We start from the raw sequence: 20,429 nt of genomic DNA on the forward strand, positions 1-20,429 counted from the left end.
CATTTTTGCTGTAGGGACAAGGGCAAAAACCCAGAAACTTTATGTGTTTAGAACTCTCATTATGATGGAGCTAAAAGGTGAAGTCTTTGTCTTCAAACACTCTTCTGTACGTTAGTAAATATAGAGGGGATAAAGCAAAGACCAGATGGGGTGGTTCCAGCTTGATATCATTCAAAGGTATCCCTTCCGATCCTTAGCCTTGTTCTTTAAATACAAAAGTAGAAGAGACCCCAGAAGCTTACAATATAGTGCAGCCTATGGACTTCATACTCTGAACCCAAACCAGGTTGATTCTGAAAGGTAGGCTGACTATTTATTAGAAAGTGACCCTCAGAAACAATACTACCATCTATCTCATAGGGTTATGAGAATTAAATAAAATCATGCTTTTAAACTATTCATTACAGTACATGGAGACACTTGATTAACTTGAATTAATAGTGTAGTATGTTGCTATTATATTCCATGTTACAAAAGCCAAAAAGAACATCGAAGCAATTTTTATCCATAAAAAGAAAAATTGACCTATGATAAAGAGGATGCACCTTGAGGTCAGGTTAAAATGTTTTTCCCTCATAGATGTGATAGAGATCAAACTAGAATTGTTCAGGTTACATTTGTATTAAGGTACTAATATACTGGGGAATATTGATATCCTGTTCATGTAGTTTGATCATCTAACCTTGATACGGTATAAGAGCTCTAACTTGTGAGTCTAGTTTGGCAACTGTTGTGAAAAGATGGGGATTATGTGGAAGACAAAGTGTACTCAGAGTGGATACTGAGCCATTCTAGGTGCCCACGTACATAGGAACAGAACTCCTTAAACAGTGTCTTAAATCAGATGGCGGTTTATTTTTATCTCACTTAGGATAAGTGTAGAGATAGTTAGTCCGGTATTGATATGGACACCCCAGAGGTATCACGGCCCATTATCCTTCCAGCTCTCTGGTCCACCATCCCTACGGTACAAGTGTTATTTTCATTATTCAAGATGGCTGCATTCTACACAACAGGATTTTAAAAGGAAAAGAGAAAGGCACTTCCCTCCTTTTAAGGGATGTAAGTTCCATACTTTCATAAGTTTCCTTTTAGGTTTAACAATCGCTACTTGATCACGTGATCCTCCTTAGAAGCAAAAGAGCCTGTGAAATATAGTCTTTTCTCTGAAATAATAATTTGGTTCTCTTACTAAGGGAAAAGAGGGTACTGGAGAGTGAAAGGAACTTTCCAGCCACTGTAAATTAACTCTTCTTCTCTGAATAGTCTTTATTTCTCTCTTTCCCTTTCTATTCCTGATTCCTCTTTCTCCTATTGCTCAGTGACCATTCTACTTCTCTCTACAGATTCTGTTCTTTCATTTTTTTTCATCCATTCCAAAGACTTCAATTGCTGAGTTTATGTGAGGGGAAAAAGGTGTTAAGCCAGAGTGTTTGTGGCCCATTTATCTCTATATTACCAAGAGGGTGCTCCCTGGGTGAGAAGGCTGGTGGTGCAATTTAATCTCCTTGTAAACCTGTTGATCACTGGATCTCCTGGAATCGACTAATGATTTTATACAAAGAGTTCTTATCTGTGAAATTTTCTTAATAGGATATCCCTGCTTCAGGATTACTGATGTTAAATAAAACTAGATTCTATGGATTTCTGCATCATGACCTCTAATAAATCTCACAAAATCCCTGTGATCATCTGTGTAAAAAAAGCAAATGGAGATGGCTGATAACTTAAATGTTCTCCACTCAGTGTGGTGATCTGCAAGCCTCGTTTAGAGACCTCACTTTATTTTAGGGCAATGACCATGCCTGACATAGAAAGGAAAGACCTGTGTAACCAATGAATTGTCTTAGACAAACTCTGCTTTACCTGAGCCTCTTGATTTCTTGAAACTTGAGATTATTAGTAAAGCTTGATACTGAATAAAAGCTCTAATTTGTGAGTCTAATCTAATTTTTTGTGATAGTTCAATGTGGACAGTAGAGACATCTCTCTAATTTACAATTTTCTCCTAAATTCCTCACCAATGTTTCTAGCTACTTGCTGGATATACCTAAATATTTTATCAGTACCTCAAAACCAACATATCTAACAGTAAACTTCTGGTCTGCCCCCTAAATCAGTTCCTGCTGCTGAATTTCCAATCACCCAACCACAGACACCAGCATCATCCCTTCCTACCCCTCAAGGTTTCCTTACCTCTAGTAACATTTAAAACCTTCACTCCATTCATCTCTTCTTTTGTATTTTTACTCCATCCTAATTGGTCTTTCTGATTCCAGTCCCTCTGGCCATTAATTCTTCCAATGTATCAATCTTCCTATAGCATTCTTCTACACAAGCACGATGGACTTCTGGGGAATTATGGTGAAGGAGACATAGGATTATAAAATCGAATGAAATGAAAAACAGTAAGTATATATAGAGAGATCTATATACATGGTCACCTTGGACAGAACCAGCTCTAATACCCAGTGTATTGTCCAACGTGAGTAAAATGAAAAGAAGCAACAAGAAAATGATGTGTCATTCCACAAAAAGAAAAAAGGGAGGGGGGGAGAAAGAAAAGAAGGAAAGAAGGAAGGAAGAAAAAGGACGGAAGGAAGGAAGGAAGGAAGGAAGGAAGGAAGGAAGGAAGGAAGGAAGGAAGGAAGAAAGGGGAAAAAATGGAGCCTGCAAAAGAAAAATGAATAGTCTACTCTAGAAGAAATAAACATCGTGGGAAACAAAAGAAATAAATACAACCAGTGCTGGAAATCTCACATACATAAAAAGAATATGGAAATGATGAACCAAGAGATACACATATCAAACACAATTAAATAAAAGGATATATTTCAGAGCAAAAGATAGTCTACACGTGCAACCAAGAGTAAAAGTTCTGCTCAAAGGGAACTCACTCTTCTAATCATTTATAAGATACAAGAAAGAATAAATGTAAAGGAGATGTGTATTCAACTCATAAAGATATGAAAAGGCCAACAAAATTAAAATGAGGAAAGCAGAAACAAAATAATGAATATAACAACAGAAAGTAACAAATGAAAAGAAAGCAAAGCAGCCAACTTGCTAAGTAACTCTGCAGTGCTGCTTTGGTAGGATTTTGCCTTGAGCTTCCCAGCAGCTGCATTGCCGTCTCCTTAGAAGCATCATTAAGGGACAACAGCTGGAATCGTGTCTTCTTCATCTTTGTGACTTCACTGCCTAGGCCAATAAATGTTTGTTAAATGAAAATATGAAAGAGTCCTGCACATCCAAGTTATAAAGAGAGACCTTCTCTGGCTTCTCAGATGAAGCTTTGTCACACAGATGAGACCTGGGGCAACTGAGAGGGCACAGAGCAGAGAGTTGGTGAACCACAATGTCCACTGAGGTGTCTTTACCAGAAGATGATAATCTATTGATTTAATTCCACCTAAACATGTCTGCCTCTTTCTTCCTGCCATCTCCATTTCTACCAGTGGCCCAGTCGGGTGTGCTTGTCTTAGCCTCCCTCTCAGGCAGGTCTTCTTAACCAGTTTAGGGGCCATGAACATGGATAGAAAAAAATCCGTAACCTGTAACTAAACTTTAGCATTCCCTGCCATTGTACAATAGGCAACAAGCAACTCTAGCAGCAGCAGTCCTTGAAACTATCCCCAAGTGGAATCACAGATATTTTAGATCACATTTTAGTTTAGGGAGAGATCTCAAAACTTCATTCACATTCATCATTACTTCAGAATTATCGTAGTTATTAGTCCTGCTAAATCTTGTTATTTAAGGCATTAAATAAAGATTTAACATAAATAAATTTGATATAAAGATTTATACAAAATATTTTAATAACTATTAAAAATATTTGGACAACTGCATTTCAATCTAATTGATTTCTTTGGCATTCCTATGTACTTTATTTAATAAATTTGAAAACATAATTTTGAGAAGGGCCTATAAACTTCACTAGATGCCAAAAGCACCCATGACATTGGAAAGTTAAGGACGTCTGCATTAGGGTTAGCGGTTTAGGGTGAATGATATTCTTCATAGAAGGAAAAATAAAGGTAAAAGTTGTGCTATTCTCAGTTTTTGAGAAAAATCTAATATAAGAGAGATGATTTATCACATAATGGACTTAAGGAGAGGCATTTATTTCGTTTACTGGAAAACACAAGGAAGGGCTAGGAAATCATTTAAAGGCTGCAGCACAGTGTGATGGGAAGCATGAGCTCTGGAGCTCAAATCTCAGAGCACCATTCATTCCTTGTGTGACCTTGAGCAACCTCTCCAAGTTGAGACTGGATTTCTCATCTGTAAAAAGGGAGTGACACTCGCCCCTGCCCTGGAGGGTTGTGAGGTCTGAGCAAGACAATTCCTGTCATGTGCTTGTCTCTGCCCCTGACACATGGTAACTACTCCTCATTGTTAGAATTAAATTTTGCCAAATTTGGTTTTCAACTGCTTTTTCCTCTGCATCCTTTTTCTTATTTTTTTTTTTCTAATTATGAGATGCCTCTCTCACCCCATCATACAGACCAGCTTCCTAAGGCTAATTTCTGTCTCTCCTTTCTTCCCCCTCCTCTTATCAAAACCCACTCTCAGATTAAGGCTCTACCATTACTTATGTTTCTGTGTGTCTTTCAGTTTTTTTGGTTACCTCTTTCAGGGATGACAATCCCTTCATTGTGTAAGAAGTCTTCTCCCCCAGGAAAAATCAATTTCAGTGTCTATGAGCAGATAAATGTTTCTCTTCCCATGTAGCGTGTTTGCCCTCTTGCTTCTCTACATTCCACTTGTCCAGTTCAAGTCCCACCTCATCCAAAAAGCCTTCCCCACCTCTCCTGTCTTCACTGGCAGCAGTAGTAGGTGGCCCTCTGATGTCCTCTGAACACATAGGCCTGCTGTCCATTCTGGACATTGAGCCAAGCATGGCTTCTTTATCTCTCTCTTCTGCTTTCCTAGGGCAGGGCAGCCATTCTCAGAAACAGGGGCATGCTATATTTCCATTTATAGTCCTACAGACCCCCAACTAGGCAAGGGAAGAAGAAAGAGCAGTGGTAAACATTTTTCAGCAGTTCTTCCGTAAAACCTCCTGGTGTCCAAGTCTGTGTCGGGTGTTCCCAGGAGTAAGATGAGCTCATCTTGGCTTACAAAGGAACCAGGAATGTTTCTGCTGGAGTCCTTAAGGGTCTCCAGAGAAAGCCAGACTGCAGCTGAATAGTCATCTCAAGCATTCTTGGAAAGGATCTTTCCCTTTCCAAGATTGTTGCTCCCTGTGGTAGAAGAACCCTGAACTGAGCTTTGGGAGTCTTCAGGTCCAATCCTGGCTCTCACGGTGACCAGCTGCATGACCTTGAGTATCTCTTCCCCATTCTTGGCTTCAGTTTCATCAACAATAAAATGAGTAACTTGAATTTGATATTCTCACTTACACTCTAGGAAGAAGAATTGGATCACTGTTTGTGGATTTGTTCCAAAATTTATCATATTTTTCAAGGAACAGGACTTGTATTTATAATTTTCTGGCCATCTCACAAGTTCTTTAACATTCTTTTCCACAACGAGCATGGAACTTGTTTCACGCTTAAGGGCTTGCTGTGTTGACTGTCACATTGCCATGCTTTAGTGTCATTGATTGAAGAAATTATTTTTTAAATGTGCATTCTATAGGCAAAATCTCTAAAAGCTTCATTGTAAATCTGTCCTCTTTGGCTTTAGTTAAAGAAATGGTTTGATTTTACAAAATCACATCTTTATCCTTCTTATATGACAATATGCATACAGCTCTGCATATTGAACATGTGTAAAGAAAAAAGAAACCCATGAGCACACGTGTCGCCTTGTTGGACTTACCACCAGTTCTTGAAGAAGCCATCAGCTGGGCAGGCTACTTCTCAGTTCAACGAATCAGCCACGAACCTGAACAAGGTGTGGTGTTGTGGGTTTATCTCCTGGTTCACTCTACATGTGCACACATTAAGCCTGTTCAGAGGGTTAGCCTTAGCTTATGCAACAGGCATGAATGAGTCCTCGGATTTCCATTCTTGGCATTCAGATGCTAAAAAGTATTAATGGGTTTACCAGAGCTCAGTTATAGGATGAAGCTATAAATCAGGTAAATCTCTTTAGGATGGAGAGCAGAAGTTCGTAGGCAATATGAGCATGAGGTAGCACTGTTCTCGCAATTCGTTATGATCATGGAATCAGCATTTCTTCAGTGTTCACTCAAAGAACCATCACATTGTAACTAGAAAAATGATGGGGGTGGGTGTGAAAATTACAGAAACACTATGGTGAATGATTATATATGTATTTTTTATTTCATTTGATAACAACACTACAATTTCATTCACTGAAAAATCACAAGCAGACACAATATCTACAAATATTATAGATAAATGAGTGAAAAATTGATTCAGTTTAGGTGGAAAGCAGAAAGAGGTTTGGTTGTCACATATAGAAAGCTCCTGTTTAATATAGCCAAATGTTGTTTAGAATTCCTAATGGAAAACGTTAATATACTGACAACAAATTATATCATTTTATTATTTTTTAGTCTAAAACCTAACTTTCCTAATTTTATAATGCAATATATGGTTTTATAAAGAGTAAGAATTGTCTTCCAAGGCATGTTAGATTTAGGCTACTATTTTAATTGGTTTTTATTTTCTGTGGTTATTGTGATTAAACTTTAGGGCACATCTGCTGGATGATGAATGGGGGAAAATAGATTTTTGAAATATATCTTCCAGGGAAATAAAATAATTATAAAAAAATAAACTTTGCTGCCAAAAATAGTTAACTATATTTGGAGGGGGAAACGCCATACAGGTGTCACTTAAATACATCATAAATGTGCTGCTCTAGAATTATTTGAGAAGAAAAGGACAAGTCAATTCTATAGCTATATACACGAGAGAAAAAAACACATTAAGAAAAAAATATCACATTGCTGAGGTTCATGCTGGCTGGGAACAGGTATAGGAAGATGGTCAATACATCCATAATTACAAAGATGCTTTGATTTGGAAGTTTCTGAAACCCTGAGCTCATCTTCTGACTGGAGACTGATCTACCATTTCCTTTTACGCTTCCACCACCAAATTTGTTGTACCAACCTGTTATTAAGAACATAATGCTTATAGATGATGTCATACAGAATTGTACACCTGAAATCTATGTAATTTGACTAACAATTGTCACCCCAATAAATTAAAATAAAAAGAACATAATGCATGTAGCACTGCTAAGAGGTGTAAGGGAAAAATTTGTACATAGAATAATGAAAGAGGAAGATGGTGAGGTTTCTAGATACATAAGCCAAGGTAACAAGGTTTTGCTTGTCTAGGCACACTACACACAGTCCACTCTTTTGGTAACTTGTGTGGTAGAAAGTGTTCTTCTATATATCATCTCATTGGCTGATAGCCACACCCATGAGGTTTTGTGTCTACTTTCAAAGATTCTATGCTTTACAAGCTGGAAACATAAGAAGGAAGAGCAAAATTTAAGGAGAAGCCTAACTGGTCCAAGCCAGAATGGCTGAGAGTTGGAAGCAATACCACCCTTAGACCCAGAGAAACTGAGCCCCTGGCCTGAGCCCCACAGTTTCAGGGGTCCTCTACCTGCACCTCCCCCTATGGGGTGAGAAGTTCATTGAGCCAAGGGACATACCCATCCTGAGCTGAGGCTTTCCCCTCTTGACTTGTTCCAGGTACCTGAAACCCCATAATTTGCTGTCCAAATGGCTTCTAAGGCCTACGTGGCTTCTTCCCCAGATCCCTCCTACTGACGATGAGCCCATATATAGGCACAGGCCTAGGCCAGAGGGGTGGCCATGGGGTGATGTGGGGGATGAGGGTTTGCACAGAATTTGGCCATGCTTACTGGGGTGTTCACCATGTGCTTGCGTGTAAGCCTCCTTATGCCTCACTGTGAGAGTCAAGAGTAGGGATGAGAAGAGACCAGTTGAAGAAAGAATCAGGAGCCCATTTTTTATTCTGGCCCCAACTCCACAAATGTTAGGCGTGAACCAAGCCTCAGAACAATCCTAGAGACTGGATGCATCAGTATGTGATGAGTAGCTGAGATGGTGCAGAGACCCTCACCCTACAAACACATGGACCACAGTCCTTGTGCCTACTCGGGTTCCTGGTGGAATCCCCTCATTCCAGGCCGTCTATGCCTTAACCTTTTTCTTGGTTTAATCCCTATGTATTTCTTTTTGACAATTAAATGTTATCAACAGACACAAGCTTCACCAGTGCCTAATTTCTGCACGAGTCAGATGTTCAATGAATGTCAGCCACTGGTGATGGTGTCTAGTCATGCCGTTTTAGAAAAAAATCTGAGCTCCTAGAACGCAGTGTTCACCTAGCTGTCCATTTACTTTGTCCTCTACGGCAAACCGAAAGTTCTTGGTCAACAGTGTGTATCTAAGCACCCTGGTCCCTGCACCAAAGGTCATGTCCGTGTTTAGACTTTGAAAGGTCCATCCGGTTACTTTAGTCTGACACAGTCCACCTCTTCGGTGGCCGGCACTACGGTGGTTCTGAGATCAAGGTCGGCGCTGGACTTACTCCCACGGTAAGAGGACTTCCAGTGGAGCAGCATGATCCTCTTGAAGTACTTGATGGTGTTGTTCTTGACGGTCACGAAGCACAGGGTGTTGATCATGCTGTTGCTCATGGCGATGCACTCGACGACGTAGAAGGCCGTGAGATAGTGCTTCTCCTTCACGAACACGGTGGGGAAGAAGTCGCGCACGATGGTGAAGCCGTAGAAGGGCGCCCAGCACAGCACGTAGGCGGTGAGGATACACATGAGCACCAGGACCGTCTTCCGGCGGCAGCGCAGCCGCTTCCGGATCTGCTCCGTCTGGAAACCCGGAACCGCCTTGAACCAGAGTTCCCGGGAGATCCTGGCGTAGCACAGGGTCATGGTGACCACCGGGCCCACGAACTCCATGACGAAGAGTAAGAGGAAGTAGGACTTATAGTAGATCTGTTGGTCCACTGGCCAAATCTGGCCGCAGAAGATCTTCTTCTGGCTCTTGACAATGATGAGGACCGTTTCAGTTGTGAAGTAGGCGGAAGGGATGGCGATGAGGATGGACACCACCCACACCAAGGCAATCAAGCCAGTGGCTGTTTGATACTTCATCCGGGGTCTCAGCGGGTGGACAATGGCCAGATATCTAGGACAAGAACACAAATGGGGCAACCACTGTGACAAGGAAGTGCTAGATGATGACATTATTTTTGCAACACAATGGTGTCTGTGAAGGAAAAACACAATGGCATATGGCTTTCGAGAAAAGCAGACTTGAATGCAAACCCCAATTTCACTCCTTATCAGCTGTTGCAACTTCAGGCAAATTTTGTTTAATCTCTGAATCTCAGTTTTCTTACCTGCAAAAGTTTGTGTTTGTTTTTAAGGATTCAATATGTTAATGTATACACAATTCTTGGCACAGTTTTAAACATGGTATATTACCTAATTACTCTGCAGTTTAGACCTAAAAGGGCCTGATAATTCCAAAGACTTGTTGGGAGAACTTGCCCTTTCCAATGGGAAAAGTTTTGTCTTCATTCTGCATTTTTAAAAACATTGCCCTGCATAAAAAGGGGAAGGAAAAGCATGTGACCCTTTATTTTCTTTTCCAGGTGGAAAAATAGAGGCCAGTGAGAGATGAGTGACTTTCTCAAGGTCATACACCATTAAGACTCTTGATAGAAAATAGTTAACCCTAGCTCACATGGTTGATGTGAAAATCAATTGAGAATATACATGAATGTATTTTTTTAACCACAAAGTACCAGACAGTAAAAGATACTGCTTTTGTTCTCTCCCTCCACAAAAAAACCACACTGCTGTTAGCACAGTGGTCCAGGAACGAAGAGAGCACTTTCTGGGTGATGTGAGTCATCTATGCGGTATGAAAGCCTCCTTCCCAGAGAGAGTGCACGTACTTATGCAGAGGCTCTGGTTTCCTGGAAGACTTTCCGTGTCTGGCAGGGGGTGGAGGTTGAAGAAAGAGAAAGATAGGAAGTGAAGTGGGAGGGAATGACTAGTCAACACTGAAAATAAACACATTCTCACGTGCCCACAGCTTATCCCAGGTACCTCCAAGAGCAAATGTGACAGGGGCCTGAAGGAAAGACAAACCAATACGGTTTCCTTTGAAACCAATCCCTTGGAGATCATCTGTCTTTGGATTTTGACTGGAAGAGGAGGTTCATTTTTTTTTTTTTTCCTGATTATACTACGGCTGATTCTGTCCCTTCGCCCTCCCCCTAACATAGGCAGCCAGCTCCATTGAGTGTCATTTGCAGAGTTAACTGGAGTGAGACTCCTGCTCTCTTGTAGCTCCCAGATGTTAGATGAAGTTGGATGGGTTGGGTTCACCCTCTGGACACCCAGCTGGCTGCTTGATGTGCTCTGCCACCAGCAACAATCTCTGGCACTCTTGCCAATCTCCTGAAGGGTAGAATAGCAGGTCTGCAAGGTATTGGCAGTGCTTTCGTCAGTGCACATGTATGGCTCCTTCATAAAGACCATGGTGCTCCTGCTACAATGAGTGCACCAAACTTGCTATGACTAAAAACAAAAACTAAGATTCTAGTGGTTTTGCTCTCACTAGCTCTCTCCCTATCTACCTCACCATGTTCTGTTGATTACACTGTCAAAGAATATTGCTATACTCATATTTGTTTAGTATATGAATTTTCACTGTAATTCTATTACTTCTTTTCCCAATAGTAACTTCCTAAGTCTTTACGATGTGTCAAAGTGTTTTTTTTAGTGAACAAGTAGGAGAGAATGTTGACCTAGAAGTTAGAAGACCAAGAATTTAATTCCAACTTTGCCACAAACTTGTTATGTGAATTTGATTCATTTTTCTTAGCCCTAGGGGCTCAGTTTCCTAATCTGTAATATGGGAATATCACTTTCCTCGCCAACCTCACAGAGATACTGTGAGGCTCCAGTCAAATACTGCATATAAACAACAATAGGCTATTAATACACAAGAAACTAAAATGTACTCTTTCAGAGCTATTCTGTATACAGAGCAATTTTATTTTACCTGTTATTGGCAAGTAATACCAACTCTACAACTCCCTATTTTATTGGATCTATTTATCTTCACATCAAAACTAATTTTCAGGGTAATCTGTGACTACCCATGAGATAGTTATTTCATCCTGGCTTTCTCTGACATCACCCCAACTCCATTCCCAGGGTTAGCCCCAGAGGTTGTGCAAAAGGTCTTCCAAATACATTTACCAATAAGCAGATTTCAGAAATTGTTTTAAAGATTGCCACCAGCCTTGACTATGCTAGGATCACGACTCCAGAAATCTAGTATTAGTAAACCTGCTTGTGTTTGTAAAGCAACTTACAAATTACAGAACATTTTCAAATCTACTTTCTCATTAGGTAATCCCAACTCCATTGAAGAAGTAAGAGAGCAAAGATGCCCATGTTACAGATGAGCAGACTGAGGTTTGGAGAAATTAAATAACCTGCCAAAAGTGACATAGCTGGACATGGACAGAACCACGATGCAGATCCATCCATATCTTGCTCCAAGTCCAGTGGGCTCTCAAATACGCCATTTGTCCCCTCCCTTTCCAACCAGAGCAAGCAATATCCCTTCCTCATACCCTCCTGGCATCCTAGCTGTCCTTCTCATCTTTTTTTCTCCATCATAGTTGGTTTCTACCTATTAATGTTGCAAGGAGTCAGGCAATTGACAGCTACTTTTCTCTGCTTATGAGTATGTCCTTGGCTTGCCCAGTGTCTACCACTGGGTCAGGTCTAGAACCACTTAGAGCCAACATTTCCCAGAGAACAAAGAATGAAGGCTGCTAGACAAAGAAATGCCCAGGCAGTAATTGTGTGATGGTAGTGGGCTGGATGATTAAAGAGCCGCAGGTCTCTTCCCTCTCTGTCTTCATGATCCAGCCCCAGATCAAGCCATGGAAGTGGTGGTTGCAGCAGCTAGAAGGCTGGCCATGGGATGGACAGGGATTTCAGGACCCGCCCCTCGGGTCAGCCAGCCCTGACCAATGAGCTCACTGGGGAGCATTGGCACTACCTCGGGCTGAGCGTACTGGCTCATGCCTTAGCTGGCCTCATTCAGATGGAAGAGGAGAGCTGGCAATGGGCAGGCAGACTCACCAGTTTTCTCTGGATTTTGGATAAAAGAAGGGAGAGTCCCCCAGTGACCCACATGCTCTGGGATCTGAGGGATACACCTCGAAGACAGTGCAGGTTCCTACTCATCGAAGAAGAAACCCAGATCAAGAGGGACAGGGTCCTCTGATGATCTTCCTCAGTTCCCTACTGCCATCAAGTCTGACTCCTTGTGCCTAGATTTTGAGATCTCCTGGAATATGACCCTGTCCTTTCTGGTCTCTACTCTCCATATGTTCCTTGCCTCTGCTCCACTGACCTCCCCATAGGACCTCAAACCTCAACCATTCTCACCTCTTGGCTTTCGCAAACACTGTTCTATTGCTTCTACCCTTTTGGAAAATCTTTCCCCTACTTTGCTAATCATCAAGTGTTGAAGACCCGTTAAAAGCCCCCTCCTCCACGAAGCCTCCTTTGACTACTCAGGTATGCGATTATCTCAACCTTCTCTAAATTTCATTTACAACTTATCCTTTACCTTATCCTCTATTTCATAAATGTTAGCTCTCTCCCCACCCATCCCACCCCACTCTACATGGTAAGCTCATGACAGTAGGGATCATATCTTACTTTTTTGGGGTAATCTTGCTATCTGTGAATTCTGGGCACCTAGAATTTTAGTGAAACATCACTCTCAGCAGTGCCTGGCACTGAATGACTAGAAATGTAGCCAGCCATGGTGACAGTTTTCAAAAAGATTGCAATCTTTTTTGGAAAACAGGACACACAGGTGTTTACCCAGCATAAAACTGGGAGGCAACCTGGGGCTCAATAATAAAAGGTTGCAAGAGCTGGTAAAGGGGTTGGAGCCATATTTTATAGACAATGGAGTTATTAGTGGTCTTTTGAGCCAGAGAAGGGAGATACACACAAGACAGAAGATTAACTTGGCTGCAGTCCTGCATCAGGTTCGTTCCAGGCTGGGGCCTTTGCTTATAATTCCCATTGTCTGGAATGCTTTTTCCCAATTTTCTCAAGGCTAGCTTTTTTTTTTTTTTTTTTTTTTTTTCCCTTTTCTGTCATTCAGAGGTGGGTTCAAATGTCTTCTCCCTAATCTGCTCATTTTCCTGACTCCACACCTAGAGTAGCCTGTCATGCTCGATGTTTTTGTTCAAAGCATTTCTCACACGCTGAAATTACCTTTCATGTTTGTTTGCCTGACTGTTAGCTCTCGCCATTCCATGGATAAGCTCCATGAGGGAAGGGGCTTTTTTTCTTATTCACCATCATATCCCCAGTGTTTGGAATAGTATCAGTCACATCGTAGTCATTCTACAAAAATGCATTGTTTGAATGAATGAATGTTTAGGATGGATTGTGAGGGGAGTAGGGTTGGCAGAAAGCACAGCCAAGAGATACCAAAGGCAGGGAGACCAGAAGGAGACTATGATAGTCCAGCCCTGAGTGAACAGGTGGGAGGGAGGGGTGAGTATTGGCAGGACCTAGAAATGGAATGAATGCTAGAGAAAGAGGAGAGCAGCCAGGACAGAGAAGACGGGCTAGTTTAGATGGCTGCGAGAACCACGGAACCAATAACAGAAACAGAGAAGTCCAGGCAGGTAGAAAATAAATAATTCTGTTCTGCTATATATTGATAGCTGTGTTTCTTAGAAATCTTGTGTTATTGTTTTTTAAATCACATCATAAAAACAATCACTTCAATGAAAACAAAGAAGTTAGCCAATCAAAAATATTAACTCATTTATCTGGTTCTTTTGTTGTTATTCCTTTAAGAGTAAATTCAAGAATTATAATAGTCAGTGTTCATTTCGTGCTTACTCTGTTTTAAGCATTGTTCTAAACAATTAAATATTATTTAATTTAATCCTTAAAGCAACACAATACATTAGGTTTTCTTATTAGTCCCATTTTATACATGAGAAAACTAAGGGAGAGAGAAGTCAAATAACTAACATAAGGCCAAACAGCGAATAGGTGGTACAGCAGGAATTTAAACCCACGCAGAGTAACTGCTAACATTATTCCCACAAAAATTTCATTTTTAAAGAAAGGTGCTTTTATAACTGTAGCTATATTTGTTATATCAAGATAAAAATTAGTTGCCCAAAACTAACCAAATCAAATCTGACAATCACTGAACAAATCCTGAACGACACATGAGACCAGAGAAGCATCAATGAGGTCGTGGACTGCAAAATTGAAATTAGATGGTAAAAACAACAAAAAACTAAAAACAATTTGAAGCAAAGATCACAAACATCAATAAAGGAACTTAAGGCTTTGGAGCAGCTGGTTAGTTGGCCAAGCCCATTGGACGGCCCTATGCAGGCGATAGTACTTTCCTCTGTTTGGCTGGAGGCAAGTTTCCACTCACAGCCCCACTCAAAACAATAGCAATCTCCATGACACAGAACAGGTTCCCCAATTGATCTTTCCTGTGCCTGAATTGCATTCTTTATACTCATGCTACAGGAGAAGTGCCTGCAGTATTTTAGACAAGCAGAGTTTGGTGTGAAAGTAGGGTGTGAGCTTGGAAGGCGTTCAATAGATCAGGGTAAATTGATTGACACAGATCTTACCTCATACATGTTCAAAATAACCCAATGCCCATTAACTTATCCTGGCTTTCCACTTTGTGAAGCCACTCCCTATTACAGTGTTACCTCTTTTGACAAGTGGGCTCCCTCATGGTAAAATGGATCTCACCCAGAGAGCAGGGTCTCACTCCACAGCAGGTACCTACCTAACCCTGTTTTAGTGGCTGATAGCACCCTCTGTGAAAAGACGTCTTGCTAGAGTGAAACTTTAGGAAATGACTCCATATGCTTTGTTCTGTTGATATCCTAAGAGAGATGGTGGCAGCTTGTACTTTTAGAAAAAGTCTCAGGTCCCTAAAGCTCTTCCTACCCTGCTTGACTGTCCCCTTCTGCTCCTTCTGTAGGTCCAGTCAGGATCCATGCCTGAATGGACAAAATGCTGTGAGGCTCTGTGGCTCACGCGGAAGACCTTGGCCAAGGAGAAGTCACCCTCTGCAGGAATGACACCACTAAGCACCTTCTATGGGTGACAGACCAAGGGCTGTGTAAGCTGCTAACTCCCTGACAACCTTCCCTGGAGAAAGGAGGCCGAGGCTTCATCCCTCAGTGGTGTTAAAGCCAGGTTCTTTCTCAGCCCCGTTTCCTTGGGAGTGGTCTGTTTCCAAGTTGTCCTATCCTGATTATCCTGCCTATGGCTCCAGAAAACAGGCTCCATTTGCTGTGCTCCTCCCCAGCACATTGTCCTGGGGTCTCCTGACTGTGAGGGGCAGGATGGACTCCACCAGAGCCCTCAGGCCATTGAAGAGAGAGAAGAGCTGTGCTTCGGGCTCTCTGGGTTAACGGAGAGAGACAGGCTGCTCAGATCCAAGTACACGGAGGCCTGATTTGACCCTCAAGGTAACTATTTCTACATTGTAACAAGGTGTTTGGTCATGAGAGTCTAACTTTGGGCAGAGTAACTTGTAAAGATTGTCCCAGGGGAACAAAAACCACCTTGGCCCATTAGCACAAGTGATTATACTAAAAGAAAAGATTAAGCATAACATCAAAAAGATTTGCACAGGCTGCTCTTATTGGTTTTATTTACCATCACTAGAAACAGGTCTTCTATACTGTGGCATGCAAATATATAAAAAGGAGCAACTGATTAACGCAACAACTAAAAAATTAAGTAAGCTTATGTTCCATTTTGTGGTTATCGTTACTGTTTCAACAAATCCTTGAAGCTTATTTTAAAATCAACTGGTGCTAGAGGGGTCATGTTTTATTATCGGAAGTCTTGATGAGATAGAAACCTCCCTCAAGTTGTCCAAGTCGATTCAAGAAGTACCTGCCTAGAACTTAATTTTGTCCCTCCCTATCTCCTCTTACCTGTCTACCTATAGACCTAGAACAGATACAACATCTAGGAGCGTGTCCATAGCAAAGGGATCAAAAGCCTTCCTACTGCCCAACTTTAGGGGGCTTCTGCCTGCCAGCTGGAAACCTAGAACTCGTCTCACTGTTCCATCAATGGGACAACTTTTGAGCACTTATTCATCCACATCTATGGGAAATACAGACATCGCTCATCAACCACAACTGCAATGAACTATTCCAATGCCCTTTCCTTTGTCGTCCTCATTGCCCCCTCACTCACCTGTCGATGGCAATGGCCAGCAGGGCATTGGTGGAGACGTAGAGAGAGACAGTGCGCAGGTAGTTGACAGATGCACACAGGACATGGCCATGCTCCCAGGACAGCTGGCGTACCACATAGTAGTCCATTTCAAAGGGGCAGCAGACAATGGCCACCAGGAAATCAGAGATGGCTAAGTTGGCAATGAGCAGGTTGGTGAGGTTGCGCAGCTTCTTGTAGCGGGCGAGGGCAGCAATGAAGATGAAGTTACCAATGCCACAGACCAGCATGATGCCCACCAGGGCCATGCCAATGACAATCTTGGCAGCAAAGAAAGTCCGGGAATTGGTCACATCCTCATCTTCATCCAAGGGCATATCATAGTCACCATAGCTGAAGTTGAATGGGGGGGAAGCAGCTTGGGCTCCATGGGGGCTGAGCACAGAAAGGAAGTTGGTGGAGATCGTGGCATTCTCATCCATGACCCCTGTGGTCATCTCCATCTGACCAGGTGGTGCCTTGAGCAACAACCCTGGGAATTCCTCTGGGGCGATGTTTGGGAGGCTGATATCTCCTCCCTCTGCTGACATTCAGCTCTCCCTCGATGAGTCAGCCTGTCCCTGCCAGCATCCTTGGGGTACAGTATCGGAGCTCCATCCTAAGCCTTTGAAAGACATATAAACAGTTGGCTACATATGTGAGCGAACCTGGCCAAATTTAAAACCACCCTGTAACCTAAGCAGACCCATTAGCCATCTATTCAGAGTGAATGTTGGGTGATGGAGTGGAAATAAAGGAACCAGTGAGAGAAAACAAATGAATAACAACCATATGCCCACTCATTCAGGGCAGGTTGGATTGCTATAGAGACAATCAGGCACTGACGCAGTTTATTTCCATTCCACTGAAGACTCTGAAACGTTGCACATTTTCTCAGGGACCAAAGCGGGGATGTGGGGAGGCTGAAGATAATGAAAGTGACCTGCTCCAAACTCCATTCCCTGTGCTGTCAGCCTGAACTTTGTCCTTGGGGAATTATCCCATTCTGTGGCTTAAAAGAAATGATTCTGAATACCATCAGAGAGGGAGGGCTTTGAGACAACCCTGTCTGCATTCCATGAGTTGGTCTCCTTCTTTCTGGTAAAACACTGCTCGAAAATCAGAGAGCCTTCCTAGCAGCCCCCTTCCTCTCTCCTCACTGGGCTTATGGTTCCCACACCCAAGTCTGTTGTGACCCTTGAAGCCAGGCAGAGCGTTAACGAGGCCTGGCAGAGGCTGCAGGGTTGAAGTCACAGCCTAACCACTGAATGGCTTAGCAAGGGGGCTCTGGAACAAACTATTTCCTTGGCTGGTTGTGTGTCCTGAGGTAAATAGCTTAAACACTCAGAGTTTCAACATCCTCCAGGCAGGAGATCAATAATGTCTATAAAGCATGGAGCTCCCTGGAGAGGGAGGCTGTTACACCCTAGAACTGCAGGGAATGACTATTGAATGTTCAGGCCTCCTCAGTCAGCTGCAAAGAAGGAGAGGAAAATCCCACCACACCACATGATGGGGTGGGAGGTGGGGTGCAGAGAGAGGAGGGCGGTGTCCACTGCACTGCTGAGGACCGAAAAACAAGAGGAAGGCCCCTGTTCCCTGTCTGCTCCCCACAGTCCCAGGTGCTTCCAGGGCCTGAAAACATGACAGTAGGTTACTGGGATGTAAGAGGAGGGATGGGGTCTGGAGAGCACTGGATATGTTAAGAAAACCAGAGACAGAAGATAAGTATGAAAAACCTGAGGTTCCTGGGAAAAGGAGACACAAGGAAGACACTTAGGACACCACCCCCCCCACACACACACACCCCCCAAGGAAAGCCTGCTGCCCTCATTCCTCAAAGGTGAGACACCTGGAGCTTGTCTTTGGGGAACCAGGGTTAAAGTTCCTCTACTCCAGTGAGGTTCAGCCCCATTCCTGTCTCTCTCCCAGCTCCTCACCCCCCACTTTTCTCCATTTTTTTCCCTTCCTCTGAGCCATCAGCTCTGTCCCTCTCAGGCCCTGCCCTTTGCCCCTGTCAGGTGTGAGGAGCAGAACCGAGAGCTGGAAAATCAGAGGGGACAAGCTTGTAGCCCAGGCATGTACAGCTGCAATCCAAGCAGGGCAGTCCACACTCCTTGCAGACCCCATGTCTCAGAGGCATTGCCATCTCTGGAGGGGTACCCTACAAGCCTGCTACCCCGAAGGCTCAAAGCCAGGTTTTAAAAACAAAGAGTAATAAAAACTTCCGAGGGGTGGGGGGATGTTAGGAGATTTAGGATTTGGGAAGAAATTGTCAAGCGATCCTTTCTCCTTAATTCTCACCTCTCCGCAAGGAACAGCACTCCCCTCGGGTGTTTAGCATTCGCTCTCTGCCCAGACCCTTGGGAACCTGGAAGCCTCGCTTTGCAGTCCCTGCTGATAAGCCCTCTCCTGCTCCCAACTTTGTCCTCCGAGGCTGGGAGGCTACACCTAAGTAAGGGCAGAATGAGCGGACAGCCGAGTTGCCCTGAACACACGAGCTGGAGTGCGAGTCTCTTGAAAAGCCCCTCCCCACGCAAAAGCCCCTGCACCCCAGCGGCCGCCGGTGCCGCTCGGAGTACTTGGCACGTCTCCCTGGAGCATTCCCCAAAGGGCACGCTTAGTACCTGCTGCATCCCGGCGCCCGACGGACTGGGTCCCGGTTTCTTTATTCCAGGCTGGGGGGCACGAGCCGCTCCCCCCAGAGACCTGCAAGAAAAGGACAAGTCCCTTCTCTCTTCCTCCTCTTCTCCGGGCTCTTTCCTTGTTCAGGCAGGGGTTGCGCTGGTGATGCCGCGGTGGATCCCAGGAAGGGCGACGCTTGGCGAGGTCACCCCCGGCCCACGCCCACCCCCCACTTACTGTGTCTGCCCCAGGTGGCCACGGGTCGCCCAGGGCACAGGCGGCTGGCTCGTGAAGGCGTGTTCTGGGTCCGGGCTCGAAAATGGAGCACGTCGGGGTCGTCGCAGCACCCGCGAGGCTGGGGACCCCGAAGTCGCCCCCGGGCCGGAATGTCCCGGACTCAGAGACCGCAGCTCCAGGTGAGGACACGCCGGAGGGAGCCGTGCCAGGCGGGCGGCGCGCTTGCCCGGGACTCACGCTCCGGAACGGCCGCCTCGGGCGGGATCGAGGGCGCCGGCTCTGGGAGCAGGGCTCAGCGCCCACTCGGTGCTAGAGGTGCGCGTCCGGCAGTGCTGTGCCCGCCGCAGGGCCGGGACTTCACGGCGGGCTCACCTGGTTACCCTCAGAGCCACCGCCGGAGTGGGCGGATACGGCCCACTTCGCTGGTGAGATTTCAAAGAACCAGGAGGAGCCTCGGCTCCTGCCCACATCCCCGCGGTCACAGGACGCGCTGGGACCCACCCAAACCTCATTCCGTCCTGTGAGCCCAAGCGGACACCAGGATTAGCTTCATTTCAGCCGCTGTACCTCTCTCTGTGTGAAAGAAGCTTAGAGAAATGCTTTCCCAAAAGCAATGAAGTGCCGGGAGGTGGGCACTGTGGATGTTGGAAAGAGGGAGGCGTCCCCCACCCACCAGCGATATCTGTTTAGAAGAAGGCTAGGATGGCCAGAGCTACATTACAGAGCACAGGTTTCCTTCAAAAGTCAATAGATTTCTCAAGAAGTTAAACATACGATTACCCTATGATCCAGCAATTCCCCTACCCCCCCCCAAAAAAAAAAATGACTGCAGGGATTAAGATACTTGTACACCAATGTTGTCCGGTAGCAGCATTATTCAAAATAGCTAAAAAGTGAAGCAATCCAAATGTCCATCAACAGATACATGAATAAACAAACTGTCATGTATACATGCAATGGACTATTATTCAGCCTTAAAAAAGAAGAAAATTCTGACATATGCTATAATATGGATGAACCTTGAGGACATTACGCTAAGTGAAATACAACAGTCACAAAAAGACAACACTGTATAATTCCACTTATATGAAGTACCGAGGGTAGTCAAAATCAGAGAGACGAAAGTAGAATGTCAGTTGCCAGGAGCTGGGGGGGTAAGGGAGGGTACCAAGTTTCAGTTTTGTAAGATGAAAAGAGTTCTAGAGCTGGATGGTGGTGATGGCTGCAGAACAATATGA

The 20,429-nt window shown here is 43.9% G+C and overlaps 1 protein-coding gene across 1 annotated transcript; it reads right to left on the minus strand.

Moving 5' to 3' along the window:
* Positions 1 to 6,270: 6,270 nt before the first annotated feature.
* On the minus strand, positions 6,271 to 19,867 carry PROKR1 (prokineticin receptor 1). Its single transcript, XM_074332092.2, has 4 exons — positions 19,192 to 19,867; positions 18,957 to 19,038; positions 16,312 to 16,954; positions 6,271 to 9,172 (listed from the first exon to the last, which is right to left on the minus strand). The coding sequence occupies exons 3-4, from the start codon at positions 16,878 to 16,880 to the stop codon at positions 8,476 to 8,478; spliced, it is 1,266 nt and encodes a 421-aa protein (XP_074188193.2). The 5' UTR covers positions 16,881 to 16,954; positions 18,957 to 19,038; positions 19,192 to 19,867; the 3' UTR covers positions 6,271 to 8,475.
* Between the last annotated feature and the right edge of the window lie 562 nt (positions 19,868 to 20,429).

Source organism: Rhinolophus sinicus, chromosome 2 (genome assembly GCF_057876585.1).
Source record: "Rhinolophus sinicus isolate RSI-liver-muscle chromosome 2, RSI-T2T, whole genome shotgun sequence".
NCBI classification, from domain to species: Eukaryota; Metazoa; Chordata; class Mammalia; order Chiroptera; family Rhinolophidae; genus Rhinolophus; species Rhinolophus sinicus.